General features: G+C 36.0%; 1 protein-coding gene and 1 long non-coding RNA gene across 3 annotated transcripts in view; one reads left to right on the forward strand and one right to left on the reverse strand.

Moving 5' to 3' along the window:
* Positions 1–17,120, forward strand: part of ift172 (intraflagellar transport 172) — a 46,007-nt gene extending 28,887 nt beyond the window's left edge. For both annotated transcript variants that reach the window (XM_015035357.1, XM_015035356.1), the window contains 23 exons: positions 388–477; positions 604–701; positions 794–929; positions 3,057–3,173; positions 3,809–3,951; positions 4,071–4,164; positions 4,484–4,548; positions 5,295–5,475; positions 5,555–5,664; positions 6,518–6,647; positions 8,376–8,474; positions 8,961–9,070; positions 9,158–9,221; positions 9,988–10,074; positions 10,716–10,832; positions 10,943–11,053; positions 11,142–11,261; positions 12,326–12,421; positions 12,614–12,673; positions 13,561–13,653; positions 14,701–14,854; positions 15,822–15,913; positions 16,910–17,120. In XM_015035357.1, coding sequence (XP_014890843.1) covers positions 388–477; positions 604–701; positions 794–929; positions 3,057–3,173; positions 3,809–3,951; positions 4,071–4,164; positions 4,484–4,548; positions 5,295–5,475; positions 5,555–5,664; positions 6,518–6,647; positions 8,376–8,474; positions 8,961–9,070; positions 9,158–9,221; positions 9,988–10,074; positions 10,716–10,832; positions 10,943–11,053; positions 11,142–11,261; positions 12,326–12,421; positions 12,614–12,673; positions 13,561–13,653; positions 14,701–14,854; positions 15,822–15,913; positions 16,910–16,999 — 2,457 coding nt within the window. In that variant the 3' untranslated portion in view covers positions 17,000–17,120. The remainder of the gene's footprint in view (positions 1–387; positions 478–603; positions 702–793; positions 930–3,056; positions 3,174–3,808; positions 3,952–4,070; positions 4,165–4,483; positions 4,549–5,294; positions 5,476–5,554; positions 5,665–6,517; positions 6,648–8,375; positions 8,475–8,960; positions 9,071–9,157; positions 9,222–9,987; positions 10,075–10,715; positions 10,833–10,942; positions 11,054–11,141; positions 11,262–12,325; positions 12,422–12,613; positions 12,674–13,560; positions 13,654–14,700; positions 14,855–15,821; positions 15,914–16,909) is intronic.
* A 4,061-nt stretch (positions 17,121–21,181) lies between these two features.
* On the reverse strand, positions 21,182–24,293 carry LOC106949235 (uncharacterized). Its single transcript, XR_001425338.1, has 2 exons — positions 23,982–24,293; positions 21,182–23,687 (listed from the first exon to the last, which is right to left on the reverse strand). It is a non-coding gene; the product is annotated as an uncharacterized LOC106949235 (long non-coding RNA).
* Between the last annotated feature and the right edge of the window lie 1,130 nt (positions 24,294–25,423).

Genomic DNA, 25,423 nt, shown 5'->3' on the forward strand with positions numbered 1-25,423 from the left:
ATCCATCCATCCAACCATCATCCAACCATCATCCATCCATCCAACCATCATCCATCCATCCATCCAACCATCATCCATCCATCCAACCATCATCCATCCATCCATCCATCCATCCATCCAACCATCATCCATCCATCCATCCATCCAACCATCTATCCAACCATCATCCAACCATCATCCATCCATCCATCCATCCATCCATCCATCCATCCATCCATCCATCCAACCATCATCCATCCATCCATCCAACCATCATCCATCCATCCATCAACCATCCAACCATCATCCATCCAACCATCCATCCATCTTTTTATTTTCCATCATCCGTCATGTTATTTTTCTCCATCCTTCCATCTGTTGGATGTGTTTTTCCTTTGTTGCCTGTAGGTGGCGCAGCAGCTGTTTGTGAAGGGCGGTCACATTAAAGATGCAGTTGACATGTTCACCACAGCGGGGCGCTGGGAGGAAGCTCACAAGGTCAGTGACAAACCACTGAAGAAGCAAAGTTAGTTTTATTTATTCATTTCATCAGAATGCCAGTTTTTTTAAGATTTTCTCCAGAATGTGACGGATTTATTTGCTGCTGCTGTTAAATGTGTGCAGCTGGCTGTGCAGTGCATGACAGAGGAGGAGGTTGGCAAGCTGTACATCAGCAGGGCTCAGCAGCTGGAGGAGGACGGGAAGCTAAAGGAGGCTGAAAGGTAATCAAACTCAAGCTGCCACCTTTCATCTTTATCAAAACTGCATGAAAAAGAAACAAATATACCAAAACTTTTTTTTGTTTACCCTGCAGGCTTTTTTCCACCTTGGATCGGCCTGACCTCACCGTCGCCATGTACAAGAAGAACCGGATGTTTGATGATGTAATTCGTGTCGTGGGCAAACATCACCCTGACCTGCTGACGGAGACCCACCTCCACCTGGCCAAGGTGGAGCAGATGGAAAAACATTCTCTGCAAAAACACAAAATCTCACCAAGTGTTTTTGTCTAGTTTGTAGTGCAAATATTTTAGTACATCTGAAGTAAGAAAACTAACTTACAAGTAACTTTTCAGCAAGATTTAGGAGCTTGTTTTAAGTCACTAATTACTTAAAATTTATTCAAAAGTTCTAGTTATAAGTGAAATAATATTCCAGTGGAACTAGTACTTATATTTTTTTTCACTCAATAATAAATATGAATACTTTATGTAACAACTAACAGAAATCATGAATAAAAGGGAGCAGAAAAAAGTATAAACTTATATTATCTGGCACCTATTAACGTATTTCAACTACACAAAAAATTCACAAAACTTCAGCTGATTCAATACCGTTTCGCTTTGTCATAATAATTTTATAATTCCTTTTAAGTTGAAGATTTAGATTGTTATATCTGTAAAGATCGTGCCTTTAATAAAAAGACATGTTTCTGAAAATGTTAGTTTCTTTAATTCATATTTGATCTCTCATTTTACAAATATAAATACATATTAAGGAATTATTTACTTAATTATTGGCTCCCATTTCTTGCTGAAAAGTTACTTATAATTTTGTTCTGTTTTATTTAAAGTCTATGAAGATATTTCCATTTGAAACTAGACCAAAAGAACTTGGTAAGATTTTGTGTTTTTGCAGTTTTAGTGAAACACAAGCAGAAACTAAGACCAGGTATTTTCAGGTTGTGTAAACCAGGGGTGTCCAAAGTGTGGTGCAGGGACCATCTGTGGCCCTTGAACTGAGTTTGTGTGGCCCCCAACTGCAGTTCAAAACTGATGCAAATTTGTCCCATCTAGCAGTTGTTGATGCAGATGGAGACTTTTTATTTGTAATGAGGGTAAAAACATTGCCAAAAATATTTTTTTACAAAAGAAAATGTTAAATACAACACAAACTATTTGTCTTTTTAGTACCAGACTTTTACAGTAAATAGAAGTTTGTTTATTTAGAGCAGGGGTCACCAACTCCAGGGCTACCATCCTGTAAGTTTTAGATGCGTCTCTGCTCAAACACACCTGGATTAAATAAGCTGCTTGTTTCCAGCCTATTGCAGAGAGGAATGAATGCTGGTGAGGGAAGTCAGACATTTTGGAGCAGAGGTGAATCTAAAAGTTGCAGGATGGTAGCCCTGGAGGACTGGAGTTGGTGAGCCCTGCTCTAGAGAGTTTTACTAACTTTACTGTCTCTATTTATTTGCTAAATTAGAAGCAGTAAATATTGGCAAATGATTTGAAAGAAAGTGACTCAAATCCTGTTCTTATAACTAAATATAAATTTCAGACAAACCAAAAGAAACTGAAAACCAGATGACTTTCTTCTAATATAGCAAATGTCAGCCAGATTTCAGTTTTTTATTTTATTTTTTATATTTTCTTGGCCTCTAAGTTGGACACATGCTGCTCAGGTAAATTGTTGGTTTGTTTGTCGCTGACTACATGCCTGTCATGGTGACTATAGTCGCTGAAAAGAGCGTTAGTGAATTTCACAGTAAATGGGCTGCAACTCTGGAATATTCCCTCATGAATTATCTAACACAGACTACTGAACCTTTAAATTAAGATCAACTCTCAAAGGCCTCAAATCCCAAATCTACAATACATTTAACACAGAATGAAAACATGAAGAAAAATGCTTGTTAATCTGTTTTTATTTCAGCAACAAATTAGTTTTAGACTGATTTCTGCACATGTAATAATGCATCTAATTTAAATGGAACAAATAATCACAAAGGTTTTCCCAAGTGGCAACACAGAAAATAATAATCTTTCCATAGTCATGTTAGCTGCACAGCTACATACATGAATGATTACAATGGCAGTTATTTGCATATTATAAATGTATCTAAAAATGTTTAATACTTCTTTGTTTATCTTGTTTTAAAGTGAAATTGTAAGAGCTTTAAATAATCGTAGCAGATTATGATTTATTTTCATTTTTTTCTGTGTCCCAGATTTGAGCAGGGATGCAGATGGGTAATAATTCATGCTAAGCTTTAAGTTGTGAAGCTTTTCTGTGTTTGATGTTTAACTCATGCTGGTACATTTGGTAAATATGTTTCTTTTTTATTTACTTTGCAGGAGCTGGAAGCCGAGTCCCGGTTCTCAGAAGCAGAGTATCACTTAATGGAGGCGGAGGAGTGGAAGGCAGCAGTCCATATGTACAGAGTCCATGACATGTGGGAGGACGCATACAGGGTAAAAACATCACATTACATGTTACTTTTTCATTGTTACTAAACTGAATACATTGTTACATTTATTTTTAACCTGACCCAAAACATATTAGGTCTGCAGCTGAATTTATGTTTACTTTCCAGAATTCAGAAGTAACTTTTAGGAAACTTCGGTTTTATTCACATCGCTTTAATCCAACATCATCAAGACAACAGATATACTGGGTCAATGTTCCATTTATTTGGCAACTCTATAAAATAAATAAAAGCAAAAAAACAACAAGGCTAACACTTAACACTTAACATTTTCTGTTTAAAAAGATATTAACTTTCCATTTTTCATCTCAACCTCAATTACAAAATGTGTCCAAATTAGGACCATTTTTCAGTCACACAAAATTATTCCAACAGCCACAAATGTCCCCTGAACCGCAATTTAGACATAAATAAGAGAAAATATTAAAATAGATACATGGAAAGGTGAATGTGTCCAAATAGGACTAAATTGATAAAGTATTGGTAATACAATGATTATGTTGTCTCAAACTAATTTACAACTTGCATGTTTTTTCTCTCGTATCATCAGCTGCAAATTCCCTAATATATGTATGAGCTTTGCACTGATTTCGACATAAATATCCCTGTGATCTGCGTCAGGTGGCAAAGAGCCATGGAGGTGCTGCTGCCCAGAAACAGGTGGCCTTCCTGTGGGCCAAGAGTCTGGGCGGAGAGGCCGCTGTCAAGCTGCTCAACAAGTTTGGCATGCTGGACTACGCCATCGAGGCTGCTGCTAATAAGTTGTGAGCATCATCGTCATCATTATCTGCTTATCAACAGAGATTACTGTTGGATTTATCAGTTTACTGCTTAGATACATGTCTACAAAGTGTTACTTACTGATTTTTCCTCTAACTTTTAGTGAATTTGACTTTGCCTTTGACTTGGCTCGCCTGTCTTACAAAGAAAAGATTCCTGAGATCCACCTGAAGCATGCCATATACCTGGAGGATGAGGTAAATTAGCCACCTGTCTCATTTATCTAAGCCGCCATCACAGTGGGAAAGATTTTGTTTACAAGCTTGATGCGATTATGAAGTGACGTTCAACGCTTTGTAACGAGGCCCGGCTCATTAAAACCGGGATTTTTCTTTATTAGGCGAAGGAGGAAGTCAGTTCCCATCTGAATGAAGTTCCAACAGTCTGACATGCTTCCCTTATTACCATTGTTGTAAATTTGATCAGTCACTAATGCAGCAGACATTATTACCTGCGACTGTCAGCTCATACTTTCTGCTAATCCTTAATTCTGACATGTTTCATTTTGAAAACCAGGGAAGGTTTCCTGAGGCGGAAGTTGAGTTCATCAAAGCAGGAAAACCAAAGGAAGCCGTGTTCATGTGAGTGCTGGAGGAAGAGATTGTTTTTTTTCTTTAAAACTCTTTTTAGCTAAATTTAACTTGCTAACTTTCTAACCTGCTTTTCCAAATTATTTGTGGACATTTTCTAAGAACTTCACAAATCGTATTATTTTGACTTTCCATCCATTTTAGAATAAATTTCAAACTTTTATTTGTTTTTAAAGCCATTAACCACCTTGCTTCCCATTATTTATGCGACTTATTGAGCTTCATTATTATGGAAGTCCTGAACATCATTTTACATTGATTTAACTTTTTTTTCCTCAGAATTTTGAATTTTATTTTCTCAGAATTTGTTTTTTCTCAGAATTTGTTTTTCTCACAATTCTGACTCTTGATTTTAAAAGATTAATTCTGGTAAATTCTAAGAAAAAGTTGGAATTACTTTCTTTTTAGTGACCCTAATCCCTTTCCATAGAAATCTGCCTTCATTTGATTGCTAAAATATTATTTAAACAAACAATGATCATTTTCAAGGTTCTATGTACGGTTCACATAAAGCTTTAAGGCGGGCCGGATTTGGCCCACGGGCCTTGAGTTTGACACCTGTGAATTAAATGAAAGTCAGGATTTCTAATTTAAAATATTCTGCCAGGAGTTCAGATTACACATTTATTTAAATTACTCTCCAGATTAGTGCATAAATATGGGGGAATAGTTAATTTGTCTCTTATTTTATATTTAAAAGTTTGTCTAATTTGAAGTTTTGTCCAAACCTGTCCCAGGTATGTCCACAACAAGGACTGGGCCGACGCTCAGCGAGTGGCCGAGAGCTACGACCCGGACAGCGTCTCTGAGGTTCTGGTCGGCCAGGCCCGGCTCTGCTTCGAGGAGAAGGATTTCCTGAAGGCCGAGGCGTTCCTGCTGCGAGCGCAGAGGCCTGAACTGGCCGTTAAGTTTTATAAGGTGATGGTTTTTAATTTTTATTGTTTTATGTGCCTCATTGAGGTCGGTTGTTTTTATTTCTTCCATGTGTGTTTGGCAGGATGCAGACATGTGGAGCGATGCGTTTCGGATCTGTAAGGAGTATCTGCCCAGCAAGCTCTCCGTTCTGCAGGAGGACTACGAAAGGGAAGCCTCCAAGAAGGGGGGCCGGTAAAGTTAATTTAGCCCTGATGTTCTAAAATGTTTATACTTCCATTTGAGTCTTTACTGCTACTAAAAAAGCCCAAGCACCAAAAAAAAATAAAATCACCTGGCTGTTTCTGTAGCGATGCAGTAATCCACTTTTTCCACTTTCAGTACCAATATCTGAAGTTTTTGTATCGATCAACACAGAAATCTGTGCAGAATTGATTTAGTGTAAATGTTGAGTTGGGAGATATGGCCAGCAGCAGCTTATTTGGATTTAAAATAAGAGGTCCAACAACAGCTAAAAGCAGGCAGATCTGCAGACTAAAATCTGGTTATTTAAAAATTATTTTGTGCAAAAGATGTAGTGAACATGTTTTATATAACCCACACACCTAACCTGTCTGAGGAATCATAATTGGTCACCTTTAAACAACCTCAAATCACAACAAACCCAATGATTTTGCAGCCTTTCCTCTGAAGCTCACCAAATGAATCCTTCCACAAACAGTTAGATGCTTTATTTAAAAATCTCTCGTGTTTTTCCCCTGAAACTAAAACTTCCAACAGCTCGTTAGCAAGCAAACCAGCAGCATGCAGCTCTCATCTTCCCCCCGATGCTTTAATGGCTCGTGGGAGAAAAGATCAAAAGTTGCCAGTGGAGACGAAAGAAAGTGAAGAAAAAAAACGCAAAATTATTCCTGAAGAGTTTACGGCTGCAAGCCCCATTTTTTCATTAGGGAGCGCTGCAGAGCTGCTGTGGAGGGGTGGGTTAGTAATCAGACATACTGTTAATTTTTTTTAATTTACGGTAGTCGTTTTTGGAAATAAAAGGAAGGATGTCCTGAAGCGTGTAATCCTGAATGTTTGCGCTTAGGGGTGTGGATGGTTTGCTGGAGCAGGCCAAGGAGTGGGAGGAGTCCGGAGAATATTCCCGCGCCGTCGACTGTTACCTGAAGGTGAAGGACGAGTCCAACCTCAGCGTGATGGAAAAGTGCTGGATGAAGGTAGAAGTCTCACAAAATACATTCAATACTCTGTCTGGAGAAGAAGATCCAACCAATCTGAACGTTTAACTCCATACCAAGTTTTTATCTCTCCACTCTATCCATGCACTTTGTAACAGCGCCCCCGGAGGCTGGATGAATGAATGGACGGTTAAATGTTCACTGTTATTATTTGTTCTTGTTTATTTTTTTCTTTGTGTCGCGCTCCGATTGAAGAGTTCTGCTTTTAACTAATAGTTTAGATTTAATTTCACCATTCAGTCTGTTACAGTCTTTTGGAAAGTCACATTTTGGCTTCGTAATATTTGCCAAGATCTGACTTTTACCTTCCAAAAGTTCTCCAAATCAATCAGGCTGTGAGGACATTTTATATCTGCAAAAAGTTTAAACATTATTTTGAATGTTATCTTTCTTTTCCATCACAAAATCAACCCCTTTTTGAGAGGCACTGTACTTGTAAAAACCAGAAGCGCTTGTGACTGAAAATTGGCACAAACTGATTGAAGAGATCTTCTTTTTTTATGCCACAGAAGCAGATTGCCAAGTCTTCTGTCTCTCTCATTTTTGTTCTTTTCCCTGGGTGGAAACAGAAAATCCATCCAAATCTGTGATGAAATCTTTGCTTTAGGTAAACTGCTGAATAATAAACGGTAGAGCGTGTTTTATTCGTGGAGAATGTTTCTGTTTCTGAGGCTTTCAGCGCTCTGCAGCCTAAAGCACCAGATTATGTGTGGATGACATTTAAAGTTTATATTATCCATTTCTAGTTAACATCTGTAGTTACTGCATAGTGTGCATTATGCAGAAGAGAGAAATTTCACAAGATTAATTATTAACTAGAGTGTACAAACTAAAAAAAATGCCATTTTCAGGAAGAACAACATATGCAGAACAGTAATTAAGCCAAAACTGTTGAAAAAAGATATTTTGTATTTATTAAAAAAGAAAAATACTTCTTTGTAAATATGTTTTGGTCAAAACTCCTTAAGTTTTTTGCAGTTTTATTGCATTTTAGCCAATAAAATGTTTACTTTTATTTATTTTTATTTCCCAACAGGTGTTTACTTTTCTGATTTTTTTACATTTATACTATAATTATTAAGAGATGCGCTATAAGTCTTCACACTCCTGGTTGTGTGAAGATAAACATCTGGCTCTGTGTGTTATTGACCTGAGGCCTGCAGAGACGAGATCATTTGAAATTTGGATGTTTGCTGTGAAAGGAAAGGTTGTGGCGATCAATAGGTTTGTTTCCGCTGGGATTTTTATTAACCCAGAAACCGTAGCGTCAACCCGAGGGACGAGTCGGGAGTTACAACCGTTTGCTGATTGAACTCTGGGCCTCCTGCTGAGGCTTTAGCAGGAGGTCAAAGGGTCGGAAAAATCAATGCTGGGATTAAAGCTGGACATCAGCGCTTATACTAACTATTATCAAAACTGAACCTTCAGAGTCACATAAAGACGGTTACAAAATCAGCCTTCTATTAGCTGGAGAATATTTCCAGGATTAAAGGACTAACGTCGCAGCATGTAGAGAAACTCATCCATCTTTAGTTGCATTGATTCCAGCAACAGCAGTGAAGGTGTTTCATTAGTTCCAAATAAGCAAATATATTAAATTTATGTTTTGCTGTTAAAGTGTTGTTCTTCATGTTTTTTCTTTTTGTCACTAGGTCTAAAACTCCAGTTCAGGTGAATGTTGCATTTAGTTTGTTTGTTTGTTTCCAGGCAGCAGAACTTTCCATCAAGTTCCTGAGTGGGAACCGAGCCACAGAGGTGGTTCAGGTCGTCGGGCCGCGACTCGCACAGCTGAGGAAGTTCAACGCTGTGAGTGAGCGTCTTAACGCCGAAGCAACTAAAAAAATGAATGCAGTAAAGATGAAAAAAAATAATTTTTATCAGTTTTTCTTTAAACTCTCATTGCTCCAAAAATAATCATGGATAAAAAACAATGTTATTCATTTTTGATCTGGTGAAGGCTGAAACACCCACATCAAAAATATTCCACTCTGCATTTTGTTTTTAGAAAAATTTTGGATTTTTGGACAAAGCAGGCATAAAAGATTTAAGAAATCTTTTATACTTTATATCTCTGGAAAGGTCTGAAACCGTTAAAGAAAGAAAATGGAAAGGAATTAATATTGAATTTTTACTTTAGTTTTACAAGGTGTATCATTTTGGGATACACCTTGGGACAATTTAATTATAAATAGTACATAGTCAATTTAAACATCCCTCAAAGGTTAAAAAACAACGCTATCTGCCTTTTAAGCTCTGATCTCACTCGTATCTCTTTGTGTTTTGTTTTTTAAGGCTGCTGAACTTTACCTCAACATGGACCTCATCAAAGAGGCGATCGACACCTTCATTGATGGCGAAGAGTGGAATAAAGCCAAGAGAGTCGCCAAAGAGTTGGAGCCGAGGTTAAAAACACACCTGCCACTTTTCTAAACCCAAAAACAGAAAAGTTTTGTCGCTTTACCTTCTTAACTTCTGGCTCTTTTTCACAGATATGAAAACTACGTGGACCAGAAGTACAAGGAGCATCTTAAAAACCAAGGCAGAGTGGAGTCTGTAAGCATCTCTCTGCTTTTCCTGCTGAATTAACCTTAAAATTAACCCAAAAACATTAAATTATAGGAAAACAATGTGCAGATAGTTGCCATATTTCCCAGTAATTGAATGTAAATATTGAAAAGAAATGGAAGAACGAATATTTAAGCTTTTCTTGAAAACAAACTCTGATGACAGATAATTTCTAAAATTTCAAACCATTTAAATACAACTCTGCTCATCAAACACTTTTAAAGGTGAACTTTTATGCTGGGCGATACAAAACATGTTCATGACATTTTTTACACAAAATCACAGTGACATAAACTCAGCATTTACACTCACATTTGAAAATGGCTGCAAACAGATGAGCAGTTATACTACCGTACAGCTTTGAAAAGCAAAATGGAGCCTCCTGCACAACCAACAAGATGCAGCAAGTGGTTTCTGGATAGTAAGTCAGCAACAAAACACTTGTCTTTTCCAGCAGCCATTGTGCAGCGGTAAAACCAGTTGATCAAATGTGTTGGAGCTCTGCTTGGGTTGCTGGTGCCCATGGAATGTCACTTGACAATTGGGAGGTTTTTGAAACGGCTCATTTTCCAGACACCAACAAAACATGAACTTATTGCCATTTTAAGCACTTGGCCTGTTTTTAGAATCAGTAGAGCCCCAAGCGCAGAAAACATGCAAAAAGTGAATTTTACATCATAGGTCCACTCAGTTTAAAGTTTGACGCTGTGTGCTTCCCGGACGTGACGAGCTGTTGTTGTGACTCTGTGCTCAGCTGGTCAGTGTGGACGTCATGGCGGCTCTAGATCTGTACGCAGAGAAAGGCCAGTGGGAGAAATGTCTGGAAACGGCTTCCAAGCAGGTACAAAGACAGACTTTTTGTTTAATCTGTAAATGTACCTAAGGCTTGAACTCTGTGTTTCATAGATAAACTGATGTTAAAGTTAATAAAATTACATCAGGCTGACTTCTGTTTTCTTGATTTTTCTGAGGTGTTTGTTACTTTAATAGACACAAAGACAGTTGACCTGAGCAGCTTCTTGTGTTCAAGGATTAAAATAAGCCCAGATCTACTGTTGAGCTCCCCATGGCAGAGAAATGTTTCTGTGTTTCTGACATGTTTCTTTGTCGTCAAAAGTAAAAAAACAATCACTTTTAAAAGTCAGATAATTTCCAAAAGGTGAAAATATTCGATTTTTTAGACTCAGAAATTTTCATGTTTTTTTCTAGATAATTTCTGAGATGAATGTAATCATTTCTATGTTTTTTTGTTTGCACCCTTTTGACTTTTCAAAACTCAGTACTGTCCTTGTATCTCCTCAAAAACATAATCTCAACATTTCTGAGGGTTTTTTTTTGCATAAATTTACTCCATTTTGTCTTGTTTTGTTTCTGTAAAGGCCCCAATACGCCATCATAGATGTCGTACAGTAAAACTCTTTGATCATAAACAAGTTTTAGTTTTTCTGTGCTCTTCCTCACTGATTTGTTTGTTTTTGCCAGAACTTTAAGATCCTCCATAAGTACGTGGCTCTTTACGCGACTCATCTCATCAAGGAGGAAGAGGCTGTGAAAGCGCTGCAGCTCTACATGCAGCACGGAGCGCCACCAAACCCACAAGTAAAACATACTCAAGAACCTTTCATGTGTTTTACCAGAGATACCTTGTTCTACTTGTGATGTTGTTTTATTTAATTCAGGATATTTAGACTTCTTTTCTTTCCTATAAGAACTTCAACATTTATAAACGTCTGTTTCTGGACCTGATCAACCGCTCCAACACTGCCGGACCCGAGTCCTACCGCATGTGGGCCGACCTGCGAAACTTCCTGCTGGAGCTGGTGAATCCCAACACAAGGAAGGGGAAGCTTTTCCATTTCTGACATGACAGCAGTGAAACATGCGATGTCTCTGTGGTTTCGGTTTCAGTGTGAGAACTTGACCAAGTCGGCTGAGGCCAACTCTCCGGCTCATGAAGATTTTGAGCAGATGCTGCTGATCGCTCACTACTTGGCGGCGCGAACTGCCGCTAAAGGAGTCGAGCAGCTGGTAAACTTTAAATCTGACATAAATACAGAATGTTTCAGTTGGTAGGTATGGGGTGGCATTTGTGAAGTTACGCAGTCAAAAATTAATCGCAATATTTTGGGTGATTCAGCCCGTCATAAAAACACAGGGGTTAATTTTCCAAGTCATATTTTCATCAAGTTATTCTAAATGTCAGTTTCAAATGAAATACTTCATTTATTATTTAGCTCAGAACTAAATGTCCAGTTTGAAGCTAAATATTTAGTTAGCTTTTGTAAAGTGCAAATTTACTTGCCAGTAAGCGGAAGTGGATTACCAAAGTAAAAGCTGGTTCATGTGAACTTCTTTGTAAAATCATGAAATGGATCGTATCATGTCATCTCTTTTATCATCATTTCTTTTCCTAAAATAAAGCTAGCTCAGAGCTACATGTTTAGCTAGCTCAGAGCTAAATAGTAAGCTTACTGACTAACCATGCAAACTAAATATTTAGCTACAAATTAAATATTTTGCTTCAACCTAAATATTTAGGTTGAAGCTAAATATTGAGTTTGCTAGCTAGATATTTTAGTGTGAAGATAAATATTTAACCTGCTAACTAAATATTTAGCTAGCTCAGAGCTAAATAGCTAGCTTGCTCACTAAGATTGCAAACTAAATATTTAGCTACAAACAAAATATTTAGCATGCAAATTAAATATTTGTTTTGAAGCTGAATATTTAATAAGAAACTAAATATTTAGCTTGCTAACTAGATATTTAGTTTGGAGCTAAACATTTAATTTGCTAGATATTTAGCTTTTTCAGAACAATATAGTTAGCTCGCTAAGCTTCCTAACTAAATATTTGAAAAATGAGCTGCATTTTTTTTTCTGTTATTTCAGGCTAACTAACCCAAATTGTTACTGTTTGTTTTTGACTGTGTAACTTTACAAACATCACCTGTAACATGGTGACTGATGTCTGTCTTCTGCAGGAATTGAATAACTTAATCTTCAAACAATGCAGTTTTTACTCATAGAAGCATCTGTTGTTCAAATGCTGCTTTCACTGACGCTCTTTCTTCTGTTTATTTGCATTTTCAGATGAGCATAGCAGCGAAGGTTTCTGTGTCTTTGCTGCGTTACACGGAGCTGATTCGTGCAGATAAAGCTTTCTATGAAGCTGGCCTCGCCTGCAAGGTTTGTCCATCTGGAAATATTACAAACCTATTTGAATGTTACTTAAATATTTAGCTGAAAAGAACAATATAGTGAACGATATTAAAACTCCTTTTGGGCTCCACGTTTACCAGTGATTAAATTGCAAAACGTTTTTTGTAAATAACTTTGTTTTGTCTTCATCTTTAAATGCTGAATCTGTGTATTTGTCAGGCTGTTGGCTGGGAGAACATGGCATTTATCTTTTTCAACCACTTTGTGGACTTATGTGATGTAAGTATATTTATATCTTCTCTCTTTGACCGAACATTTAAATTTGATTCCTCGATGTTTTGACTATTCTCTTGCAAATGTACGACAAAAAAGCAAAAAAGTATCCGTTTATAGTTGCAAATTTATTCTTTCACCAAATTTATGATTTTTCAGATAACATTTAATTTTTTTTACTACATTTTTCTTTCCATTTAAACATTTATTTTGAACATGAGAACAACAAACATAGATAAATGAATAAACAAAGTAAGTAACAATCAAAAACTCTCAAATAAAAAGTAATGTCAACATAACATGTCCAAAAGGGAGAAAGAAAAATAAATCAATTTTGAAATTCCTACCCTAATTTCCCAACTTGTTAATTTTTTTTAATCTTTAGTGAGGCTAACTTTACTGGTAAAAACATTACAAAAATTGTAATATAATATATTTGTATCAGGAGAAAGTCAATAATTGTCTGAGATTAATGTTCTGCAAAGCTGTAAATGTGTCACAGATTAATGAAAAACATGACAGCCTTTCGGTATGACAGGTAATTTTCTCCTTTTTAAAATTTCTGACTTAATCCATGGAGGAAATGATGCTCTTCTCATCAATGAAAATATTTTTTTGCCACTTTTTTTTAAAATTGCTGTGGGATTATAACTTTGTTGGAAGTTCAGTTCTCTTTCCCTGTTACATTTTTGGGTTCTATTTGATTTTTTTCTTAAAAATGTATTATTTCCAAACATCATAAAAGATTTATTTTTACATTAATCCTATTTTCTGAGATTATTTTACCAGCTTTCTTCCAGCTCCATTTATCTTCATCACTTTTTCGTCTTTGTTTTCTAAAACTAGTCACTGAGAAGTAAATGTATTTATTCTGTTTTCCTCGCTTCCTGCAGGCGCTGGACGACGGCCACGCTCCGGATCACTCCGACTTCCTGGACACAGACATTCCCTTCGAGGTCCCGCTTCCCACCAAACTCTGTGTGACCGTAAGAAAGTCATCTCCTCCCACTCAGCTCAGATCCACGCTGAAATTACGGCCTGATAGATGGAGACAATATCGATGTCGTGCCGCAAATCAGATCTGACGGAGTTAGTGTCACATTCCTCCCTGGTCTTGTTAATAAATGAGAATAGATGCGGCTCGCGTGGATTTATGAAATCATTAGTGTCGCTGTCAGCCGAACGTTGGCTGTTGGATTGATCCATTTCATCACTTTTTGGTTTTTAACCACAGACTCAGGAGGCAAGAAAGATGAGAGATGATGATGGACGAACTGATTGTAGCGAAAACTGAAACCTCTGAAGGCAGAATTTATCACATTTTTGCTCATCTTTTGTTGAAACTGGAATTTGTTTTTTTAAGTTGTATATTTAAGGGTATAAGGATGTTTAAAGATGTTATATTCACTAGATTTAAATTTGTTTATATTTGTACTGCACTACAATATTTTATGTTTTAATTTTTTACTATGTTCTTTTTCCTACCATAATCCATCCTGCTAAAGCAATGACTGCTTTTGCTTTCTGGGCCATGCTCAGTTTTAAAAAAGGACTAAATTTCCGCCAAAAAACTGATACTTTGAGATTAATTTCGGAAATTTTCAAAGAAAAACAAGGAAACTCAAAAGTTGTAATTTTTTCTAGAAAATTCCTCCGATTAATCTCAAAATTTCTGTTTTTTCTCGCAAATTTTTAATTTCTCTCACACTGCAATGTCCAAACTTTTTCTAGAAAATTTTTTAGACTAATCTCAAAATTTCAGAGTTATTTCTTCTAATTTTTTACTTTTAAAACTCCAGAAATTTCCAAATTTGCTCTGGAAATTTTTTTAAATTAATTTCAAAATTTCTGGGGGGGTTTTCTCGTAAATCTTTGACTTTTCATTCTCCAATATAATTTCTTGAAAATTTCTGAGATTAATCTGAAAGTGTTTGAGTTTTTTTCTAGCAATCTTTTGCCTTTTCGAACTACAACGTCTCTTACGCTTAAGGGTCTTACAGCCATGCTTGTTTTATTTTTCGTATCGATGGCAGGACGCCCAGCTGGAGCAGATCCGTGACTGGGTTCTGATGGTGTCCGTGGAAAACCGTCTGGAACAGGTTCTGCCTCGGGATGAAAGGGACACGTACGAAGCATCGCTGGTGGCCGCCAACACCGGCCTTCGCTCGCTGCCGTGTGTCCTCACCGGTAACGCCTCACCGTGACATGTTTAACATGATCTATAGTCTGAAAACTCAGATATTTGAAGTTAGGAAAGAAATAGGAAAAATAGGAAGCGTTTTTATCCTCTGTGAGGCAAAAACCAAAAATACAGAAGAGGACTAGGGCCAAAAGAAATGAATTGACTTTTTTCTCAGAAGATTAGAGGCTGAATTCTGAGATTCCAGTCAAAGTTTGGAGATTATCGTCAGAATTCAAAAATTCAAAAATTAAAATCAAGATTCTAAGACGAAAAAGTCAGAATTTTGAGATTAAATTCTGGATTCTTCGAAATATTAAGAATTCTGAGACAAAAAACTGTCCGAATTTTGGAGGCCTATGAATCGTCCCTTTCATGAGTTTACAGTTTTCACAAAAATGTTTTCCACATTTGTGTTTTCTTTTTATTCACCCAGAAGAGACAAAATACCCATAATGCCTCATTCAGCTGCAGTAATTTGTGTTCTGTATAATCTCATCATTTTCACACATTCTCGAGGACAATTTAATTATGATACATATTATTTATGTATACAATAAGCATGAAAGTGATTTTTTTTCAAATGATAAACACCAGAAACAATATAACATCGTCACAATTCATTGAACACTTTATATTAAAGTAACTGCGGCTGGAGAAGCATCAAGATTAAATTCAAAGCCTCAAAATATGCTGTTGGTTTTTCTGCGCTCTTACCTTTTAGTCTTTTTCTTCAGTTTTCAAGACAGCAATTTGTTATGAAAGTGTTCTTTCCTCTGCTTTTAGTTTATTAGAAATGTTCATTAAAAGTCCTCGCTTTAATATGTTCTGGTTTATTGAAGCGTTATTTCCAATTTTATTCATATTAAGGATAACGCCTAAATAATCCACAAAATATGCTTTTATTTGCTGCTTTGGTGATATTTGCTCTCACGACAGAGTTTACCTCTTATCCTGTGTTGTCTGTGTCTGAAGGTTATCCTGTGCTGAGGAATAAAATTGAGTTTCCAGTTGCTGGAAAAGCAGCCAACAAAGAAGACTGGAATAAATTTCTAATGGCAACAAAGGTGAGATTAGACTTATTCTGACTAACATTAATTCTTAATCTGAACAGTTAAAAATTCTTGCTTGTACCAGCTTTGATTTTAAATTGTTAATGTGAATATCACTGGGTTAATTAAAAGCTTTTCTTGCATTTTTCTATGATTTACTATCAGCTGGCTGTAATATTTTCTTTTACCACTAGATGGCAGTTAACTCAGTGCATCACCCCTTTAATCTGGGAGCCTAAAGTTTTTAAAATCATATAATTTGCTTTAGAAATTTTCAGATGTGTAATGGATAGTAGGAATTGGTAAAAATGTTGTTCATATATTCTATTTTTCTTTCTTTTGTAACAACTAATGATCAAAATGTCTAAAAATGCTTTTCCATACAGCACTGTAAAAAAAGAAAAGTTGTCAGAACTCAAAATTCTGAGGCGACAAACTTAAAGGAATTTTAAGCTTTTCTTCTGAGTTTCCCAAACTTTGATTTCTACATATTTGTAACTCAACCAAATGTCTCATTTACAAGAAAGTACCATAAAATTAGAATTCATGTTGTAATTTTTCCCAATCATGCACTCACAAAATAATGTTTGGACTACAATTACCGTGGTTTAAATTAATATATAAAATTATGAACATAATAATTATTTAAATAAATCATTTGTATTTAAATAATAAATACTAATTTAAATAAATCACACTTATTTAAATATCTAGTTATTTAAATAAAATTAAATAATTTTTGGAACCAACTTAATTTATTGTTCCTTTATGTCCCTCACATTTTCAGCTGAAAATAGTTTTTCATCCCAGGAAAACAAAATTGTTCTGGTTTTTATCCACATTAAGAGTACATTTCAGATTGATTATATGCAATTTTGGATGCCATATTTTGATGTATCCACAAACCCGCAGACCTGGATTATACTGTGTTTTATTTCCTTGCCAGGGTTTGTAAGAATCAGACACATAAATTATTAGTGACTGGTTGTTTGCGTTGATTTATCCCCACAGACGACCCACAGTCCAGAGTGTCAGGATGTCCTAAAATTCCTAAATAACTGGTGCGGTGGTCTACCCGCAACAGGATTCTCTTTCCACTGATGGGACTCCGTACATACTTCCATATTCCTTAGCTGCTAATCTTTCTCTTTGTTTTTTCAGTTGTTTCTCTGCCAGCTTTGTCAGATTTCTTTCTTAATTTATTTATTCTGTTTTATTGAAATTAAATGTTGTTTAACTGTACTGTTTACAAGAACATAAACATTTAAAATTAAATGAAATAACCAAAAAATGACAAATATGGATGTCAGAAGAATTTCAACATACTTTACATTTCATTAACATTGTGCTAATAAATAATTAACAAACATTTTAACAAGATTCATAGTGTGATATTTTGGGAAATATCTTCATTTGCTTTCTTTTTGTACTCATCTTATTTTGGCTAAGCTAATAGATTAGCATAGCCTAGCTTTGTTTGGCTAAATTGTTGAAAACAGCTAATTGGTCAGACTCACATTTTGTTATTTTATTTTAACAAATATGAAAAGGTTTTTGGTCCTCAAACACAAAACTTTCTACAGACTTCACTGTTTCCATAGTTTCTGATTTGTTTTATGACATAAATGAAAGTTAAGCTAACAGTGTTAGCTCTAGCTACATGTATAAACAGTCTCGATTGAATTAGTTTGTACTATTTAACCATTTCTAATTGGGACAAAGCAGAATTTTAAATACACAATGATAATCTTTATTGAAATGCCTATAAATAAGTTCTTGCTATGAAGAAAAAAAACAAGCTAGCACAAAAATATTTTTCCTCAAAGATCAAAACATTTCAGTTAAACTTGGTATAGCTCTAATTTAGTTTCCTCTTACACAATATCTTACAGTATTTAGCCATTAGTTTGTCAAAATAATTTATATTCAAGTGAATTCTTTACACTAGAAAATTTGTAAAAAAAAAAAAAAAAAAACTATAAAGTACTGATAAATATTTTCATACGTTTCATCTTATTTGACACAATATCGAACATCTTTATATCTTTTCTGTGGTGTCTTTGACTTTCTCTCAGGATGGCACAGCTGATAAAGCCAAAGGTTGTCATCTAAATTTAAATAAAGTTCTGTTTATGTTGTAAAGCTGCAGTTTGGTTTTATTTATCAGTGCAGATCGGTTTTATTTGATGTACGCAGACTGAAATGTTCCTTTTTCTGTGAATGTGTGTTTTTGCAGCCGGTTATGCCTTTACTACATGTTTCCTACGGAATGTATTTTGTTTAAAAATGTCTAAATAAAAAAAGATTTTAAGCTTTTCTGCCTTTATCTGTTGTAATAATCTTAAATCAAGATACTGGATTCTCTTGACACCACAAACAAAAAATTTATATAAAGATATATAGATGATTGTTATACATAGCTGTAGTGAAGGAAGTAGCTAAAAGTCCCACTTTTTCACACTGTCATGGGTGTTGTTTTTGAGCAAAAAATTTAATAAATGTTTTTCCTGTGAAGGTTGAACTACATCAAAGTAGAAGTAGAAGTTATCACCAATAATTTATATATCAATAACTGTAAAACTTATCTGCAGTGAATGGAAGCAGCTAAAAGATTCACTTTTTCACAAAAATTTTTCTCCAAGCCAATGCTACTTGGGATAGTTGGAAGATAATTCAAAATGCTGATATAAAGTTAGAAGGCACTATTAGTCAAATGTTTTCACATTCATTTGGCTCAGACACAGAGGAACATTTTAGCTGCTGATTCGGTTCTAATGCAGGGGAAATATTTGGAGAGAGCTGTTATTGATTCAGTTTATTACCACAACCCACATAAACCAGAAATGTTCACTTTGAGCTGTCAGAGGACAAATAAAAAGTAAAAACTGTAATAAAACATCCTCATACTGATGCATATTAACGTCTGCGCTAGAAGCTGTGAACGTCCAATAATCTGGACTTTTAAAAGTCTGGTTTCCTGTTGTATTTACAGTAAAAATGTAAACAATATTTTCTAAAACCAAACTGCACAATCAGTTTGTTTTTACATGAAACAGTAAATTCTCTTATGAAACAAGAACAAAAGACAGAAAACAAGTTTTCAGATTTGTTTATTTTACTTATAAGTCAAAACATTATGGTGCTTTATTGAGAGATAAAATCCATACACAGAAAAACAAGAGAATTCAATCTGAAAACTGCAAATTCAAAATATAAACATGTAATTTTCTTCAGGTTTTTATAATGTGGTGATAGAACATTTTGATTATTTTGTATACATAGTGAAATAACTTTTTTATATCCTTCTTGTGCGTCATTAATGTGTAAAATTGCTTCGTGCAGCAACGTTTATCAAAGAAAGAACATAAAGGATGGTTTTACATTTTTTTCACAATATTTTGAGTATATTTCTTGTTTTAAGCACAGAATTTGTCCAAGTAATCTGACAGAACCATGTGTAACACGGTGGAGTCGTGAATTATTCCATGTAAACATAATAATCGTTTTTACCTCGTTTCCCAGCAGAGCCTCTCCTGCACATCCGCGATCAATATTCAAGTCTGCAAGTGTTTGAGGAAAATGCATTACAGGGTAATAACTTGGATTTCCTGCTCACCTACTAAACATATCCTTCACTATCTACTCATAGTTTACATAAGTACTGAAGATGGATGGATGAATTTGATTGTTTTATTTTATTTATTTATTATCTTTAAACTGGAGTTTTCTGCAGCCTCTTCACTCTGTAATTTTTCCATTAGGAAACTTTATTCTCTGCAGCTCTGAAGAAAAGCATCATAAACATGAATGCAAAGTAAAAAATGAATTATTAAGGATTCCTGCAGCTCATAATCCAACTGGCTCTGTGTTGAGTAGTTTTTATTTTATTTTTATTTTGACAGAAATTAGTTTACATTGGTTATTTGTCACAGCTTTTTGTCTCGCTTACAGACGATTAAGCAAATCTCTGCTGACCTGCAGGGCTGCAGTTCGTTATTCTTGGATGACGAATTATGGCGTCTTTCTCTGGATTTAGGAGGCTGATGTAAGAGGGATGCAACTGAGCAGAAACCCAAACAGAGATGGTTCTGATGGAGAACGGATGTGAAAGCAGAGCGGCTGAGGCAACAAGCTCCAACTGTACGAGTATTAATTTAGTCCTTTTCTACTTCCCTCGCCTTAATTCACCTCACTGGCCGTCAAAATAACCAAAATAGTTGCTGTCTTGACGTTTCCATCATGGTTTTACCTCTAAATGTCTCCAGTCCAACAAACCAGGGGATTTAACTCCTCAATTTTCAGCTCAGATGGATTCAAATCCAAGCATTTTCCAGTTTGGCAAGCCGACTTTAAAGCTGCGTGAAACGGAGCGACTGCCAACATTCACCCTGTATCAGCCTAATTCAGCTGGTTACAATGTGTTAATCTGTGTTAAGCATAGTTAATCCATGAAACATAAAAGACTAGAATGTTTCTGCATTGACTTAGAGATTCATCGAGGAAATATATTGCACATTCTGGCACTTCGAGATGCAATTTATGTGCAACTGAACGATACCAAATTTCTCCCGCCATTTTGTGCCGATGTGTCGCCTTTTCATCACTTCTTACTCCCATTTTGTTGCCTTTGCACTTAAACTATCTCATGAAGTACAGGAAAAATATTGAAACTCACAAATAATTTAATTCAGTTGTGTATTTTCAACTAAAAATGTATTTTTCTTTTGTTCTTTTCCCTTTCCAGCCTCTTAATTCTCATCAAATAATCCAGATTATTATCGCGAAACAAACTGTAAGAAAACTCCCGCAGGTAAATTGTATTTATCGGAATAACAAAGGCAGCTACATTTTACAATTTACAGCAATTTTCTATATTTGCTGTTTACATTTTTTTAGTTTTTGTCCTGCAAGAATATTTAAATTTACTTGTTAGTATTTAAAGCAACACTAAGTTTTGAATTAAAATAAGAAACCTTTGTCATTTATGGTGGTGCTTTAAAATAAAATTCAGTTGTCCAGACCGACCACTTGAGGGCGCTGTGATCGTAAAACACCACAGAAGCACACAGCAATTTTTGTTAGCTAAGTTTTTCCCCCCAAAAAAATAATTTCCTCAAAATATGAATTAAAAGAAAACATTTAGTATCTGTTAATTGATTAAATGTTACTCTGCAGCATCTCCTCATTAGATATGCAAATTTTATAAGTACACAAATTAGCACTGCCTCTATTCTTCTTCACTGTTTATTAGTAGCTTAACCTTCAAATTAACTAAAAGTTTTGTTTTTTCCCTAAATTAATGAGTGAAATGCTAAAAAAAAAAAAAATCAACGCTTCAGTTGAGTAAAATGAGCACGCCATCTAGTGGTTTGGGGTGGTACTGCATCCATTTGTCGCGTTAAAGTGGACGTTTAGTTTGTATATTTCTGCGGTTGTTGATTTTCGGTCCCTCTCTTGGCATTCACCGCGTGCCTTAATTGTATGGACATTTAAATCAAGGTCCGCTGTGAACACGAGGAGAGAAAACCCAAAGTCCTCCATCACTTCAGCCATTTTTAACCATTTCCTGCATACATTTAGCATTTCCAGGACATTCAGCTCACATTTATATTTTTACTTGACCGCCTTTAACCAAAATCAGCCTCAACACATCAAAGATTTTTGATTTGCACATGCAGCTCTTATAATACGTCATGATTCTAAAGAATTTGAGCTGTTTAGTCACTGCTTAGGCCAAAAATACTGGCTAAATGTTTTTTTTAATGTATAATGTTCATTCACTTTTAAGGATCTATGATAAAATGGTGATAATTTTGTGTGATTCAAGCTCTACTTGTCACACAGGTTCAGATTCTCTGAATGCATTTAATGCTTTGAGGTCCATTATTACCCTGAAAAGGTTTAATCTAATGAGCTCTGACCTCTACAGTTCACATAAAAACTGAAATGTTCCTGTTTTAAATTTGTTTTTGATCTGACCTCCAAACAGTTTCACCGATCGCCCAATAATCCATGAAATGTTCATTTTACTCTTAGTCAAACAAAACGCTGCAATGTGCCTCACATTTTTAACATTTAAAGAGATTAAAATGATGATTGTTTTCTGTAAAAATTTGCATTTACATTTAAATGCAATAAAACAAAACCAAAAAAAAAAAGCAGTTCCAGAGTTGCCAGTATGGATCTAATGCTCTCTGAAATTGATTGTCTGTCTGCTGCAGGTGTAAAATCTCTACAAATTGATTTTGATCCCACAGTGGAAACTAATAATGGCTTACTGGCAGAGCGGAAAGACGCATTACGTTATTTTAAAATGCAATGCATGCCCGGTATGTGTATTTAATGTTGCCAGATCCGGTTTAAAAACGCCGGTATGGTCCTTTAAGCAGCAGTAGCAGCAGCACTGCGGACATTCAGAGCATTACCCTCCATTATCCAGCAGCCATAATGTGCGTTCTTATACAGCACTGCTGCAGGGGTGGAAGCTGCGGCTGCAGCTCTACCCATCATCCCGCATCAGTTCACACATCATGTCAGCTCCAAATAAAAAAAAAGGAAGAAAATGATGCAGAAAAGAGATGAGAGGTGCATCAGTGCAGCTCAGCGGCTCTCAGGTAGAAATGAAAAGAAACGGAGCCATCTGCAGCCTCATTAAACGCAGAAATGCAAATGACCCAGATAGCTCATGTAGGCTAAAAACGCAGAGGGGGAGCAGAGGGGGGAGGATGGGCTTCTTTGTGGGGGTCGGCTGAGAGGTTTGAAGCCACTATTAACCAATTTTAATATGCAGTAATCAAACAGAAACGGAATATTTGCAAAACATCTCTAAAAATGACTATCCTCTCTCGTCAGAGCATCACATTACATCATGGCCTCTTAAGGAGATAAATGTCGCTTTTATCATATTAAATGATTTTTATCACAAGGAGAGGAAGCAGTTCCGCAGAGCGCGACAGCACACTGCGGCTTTTGCAAATAAACGCACTAAAAGCGTCAATTTCAGTTTCAAATAAACGCAAAACCGAACAATACCTTCCAAAAGCAAGGAGCAGAATAAACGGCGCGTTTTCACTAAAAAACAAAAAGCGACCGGCTTCTGCGGGATTTAATCCTCTCCATGGAGGGATGCGGAGGGATGATGGTGATGATGGTGATGATGATGATGGTGATGCGGGGGATGCAGAGATCACACCGTCCTCCCCTCTGCAGATGAAGAGTTTTACCCTCCAGAGGAGATCGCTAAGCAGACATAGTCCAGAGTCAAGAAGAAGAGGAAGAAGTAGAAGAAGAAGAAGACATGCAGAAGCTGAAAATGTCGCTTCCCTCCTCGGAGCGCTGGGTGCAGTCCGCGGAGCTCTGTGGCAGGATGGAGGGAAAGAAGTCGGGCGCAGTCAGATGGAGAGGAGAGAGGAGAGGGGAGGGGTGGTCCTCTGAGAGAGAGGGAGTCAGATGAAGGCAGGTTTTCACATCCTCATCCTCCTCAGGAAGGGGGAGGAAAGGCCGAGTGAAAGCATCTGGCTCACCCCACCTGACCATAATTTAGGTTAATCCAGATGGTTTCCGGAAATATTAAACACGCAAAGTTTTTTTTTTCTTTCCCCAAAATATGGCCGCTGTGAACATGATTCAGTCTCACATTTAGATAATTACCGTCACTCATCGTCATGACCTGTGAGGTCTGGATGTCAAGAATCTTTTTCCTGACAAAATCCTCAGTTTTCACAGTTTTCAGCTTTCTACTTGTTTTTTAAAGGATATTTGACCAGCCTCCTTGAAGATCTGCTCATGACTCTGGATAAGCAGCATATGCGCTACATATGCGACATAAGGGCGCTGCGTTAGAAGGGCGCCAAACAACAGTGGACAAATTATTCCTAGTGAAGAACACTGGGGATTTATATATCATTAAACCGAAATGACTTCTTTAAATAAGAAAGATTGTAACAGTAGAACTTCATGAAAGGTTTTAAGATCTGGATGTCAAAGATCTGTCTTTTTTCTGAAACAATCCTCAGTTTTCACATTTTTCAGCTTTCCACTTGTTTTAAAACGGATATTTGACCAGGCTACTTGAAGATCTGACTCTGGATAAGTGCACATGGTGGCGGAAAAAGTGGGAATCCACTGTATGGGCAGCATAGGGGCGCTGCATAGAGGGGGCGCCAATATGGTGGAAATATTATTCACCCCAGAAACACTGGGGTGAGAGATTTAGGTCTCATTAAAACCAAAATGTGTTTTCCTTTAAATAAGAAAGATTGTAGCAGTAAGACATCATGAAGTGATCTCAGGTTGTAAGATTTGGATGTCAAGGTCTGTCTTATTTCCATCACTTTTCCAGTTTTGCAGCAAGGTAGTCGGGCTTTCCTCTTGTCTTTCAGAGTTTCAAAAGTTAAAAATTGTTGGATTTTGAAACTCAGAAATTTCCAAGTTTTATTCTAGAAAATTTTTGACATTTCAAGCTCAGAAAATTCCTTGTTTTTTCTAAGGAATTTCTGAGATTCATCTAAAAATTTCTACATTTTGTTTTCTAGTCACTTTTTGATATTTTAAGCTCAGAAATGTTTGTTTTTTTCTAAAAAGAAAAGGTTTTGGGGGAAATTTACTCCCTTTTTTATCTACAATGACCCTAATACGCTGGAGGAGAATTATGTATTTATGCACATGTAAGCAGTAAATAATCTGTATCTCATTTCCACCTTTTTAAGCTCAGTTATTTGTGGTAATATCATCATTTTGGATCCTTTTCTCCCTCTTGATGCCAAAATTGAACTAGGTGGGATCCAGGTAGTTAAATTTGAATAAGAAAGAAGTTCATCACAAGTACTACATCAAAAAAATAAAGAAAAACGAACATCTTAAATATATTATTTAGAGAGCAAGTTAATGCATTAAACATGTCTGATTTATAAACTGTTAATATATTTTTCATTCCTTTGAAATGGTTTTACTTTGTCACTTTTACTATTTATGAAATTAAGATTAATAAAGGCTGATGTCATTTAATATCCTCCTTAAAACCAAACATTTTTGAGTGTTTTGCTTCCATATGAGGACTTGAGAATCACAATTTGTGTGAATGGAGGCTTTAAGTTCAAAACCACCAAACCAGATCAACCATTTAGTGTTGATGTTTTATTATCTAAAAGCTTTTGGTTGTGGTCTTTATAACAAACTCAATTATTATGAGTTTGTGATGCAGAAAAAACCACAACTCTCCTGTGTGGTGATATTAGCGGCTTTGCTCCTGCTGAATTATTGACGATTCTCACCTTTCATACAGACATCATCAGACACCAATAGGAACATTTTTTCAGCACAAGCAGCGTTCCTCCTGCGTTCTTCCATATGGCACATCATCTGTCTATTTCTATCTTTCTCCTAGTAAACAGGAAACCAGTTGACTCACTGGTTCTGCTTGGTGCTGACTGAACCGGCTTTATCTCCTCCCTCGGTATCAGTTCTCGGAAATACAATCAATATCTTAGAAAATGCTTTCTGATGAGGCTCAATTTTAAGATTAAG

This window comes from Poecilia latipinna, unplaced genomic scaffold (genome assembly GCF_001443285.1).
Source record: "Poecilia latipinna isolate Pla-1442-1.1 unplaced genomic scaffold, P_latipinna-1.0 Scaffold332, whole genome shotgun sequence".
NCBI lineage: Eukaryota > Metazoa > Chordata > Actinopteri > Cyprinodontiformes > Poeciliidae > Poecilia > Poecilia latipinna.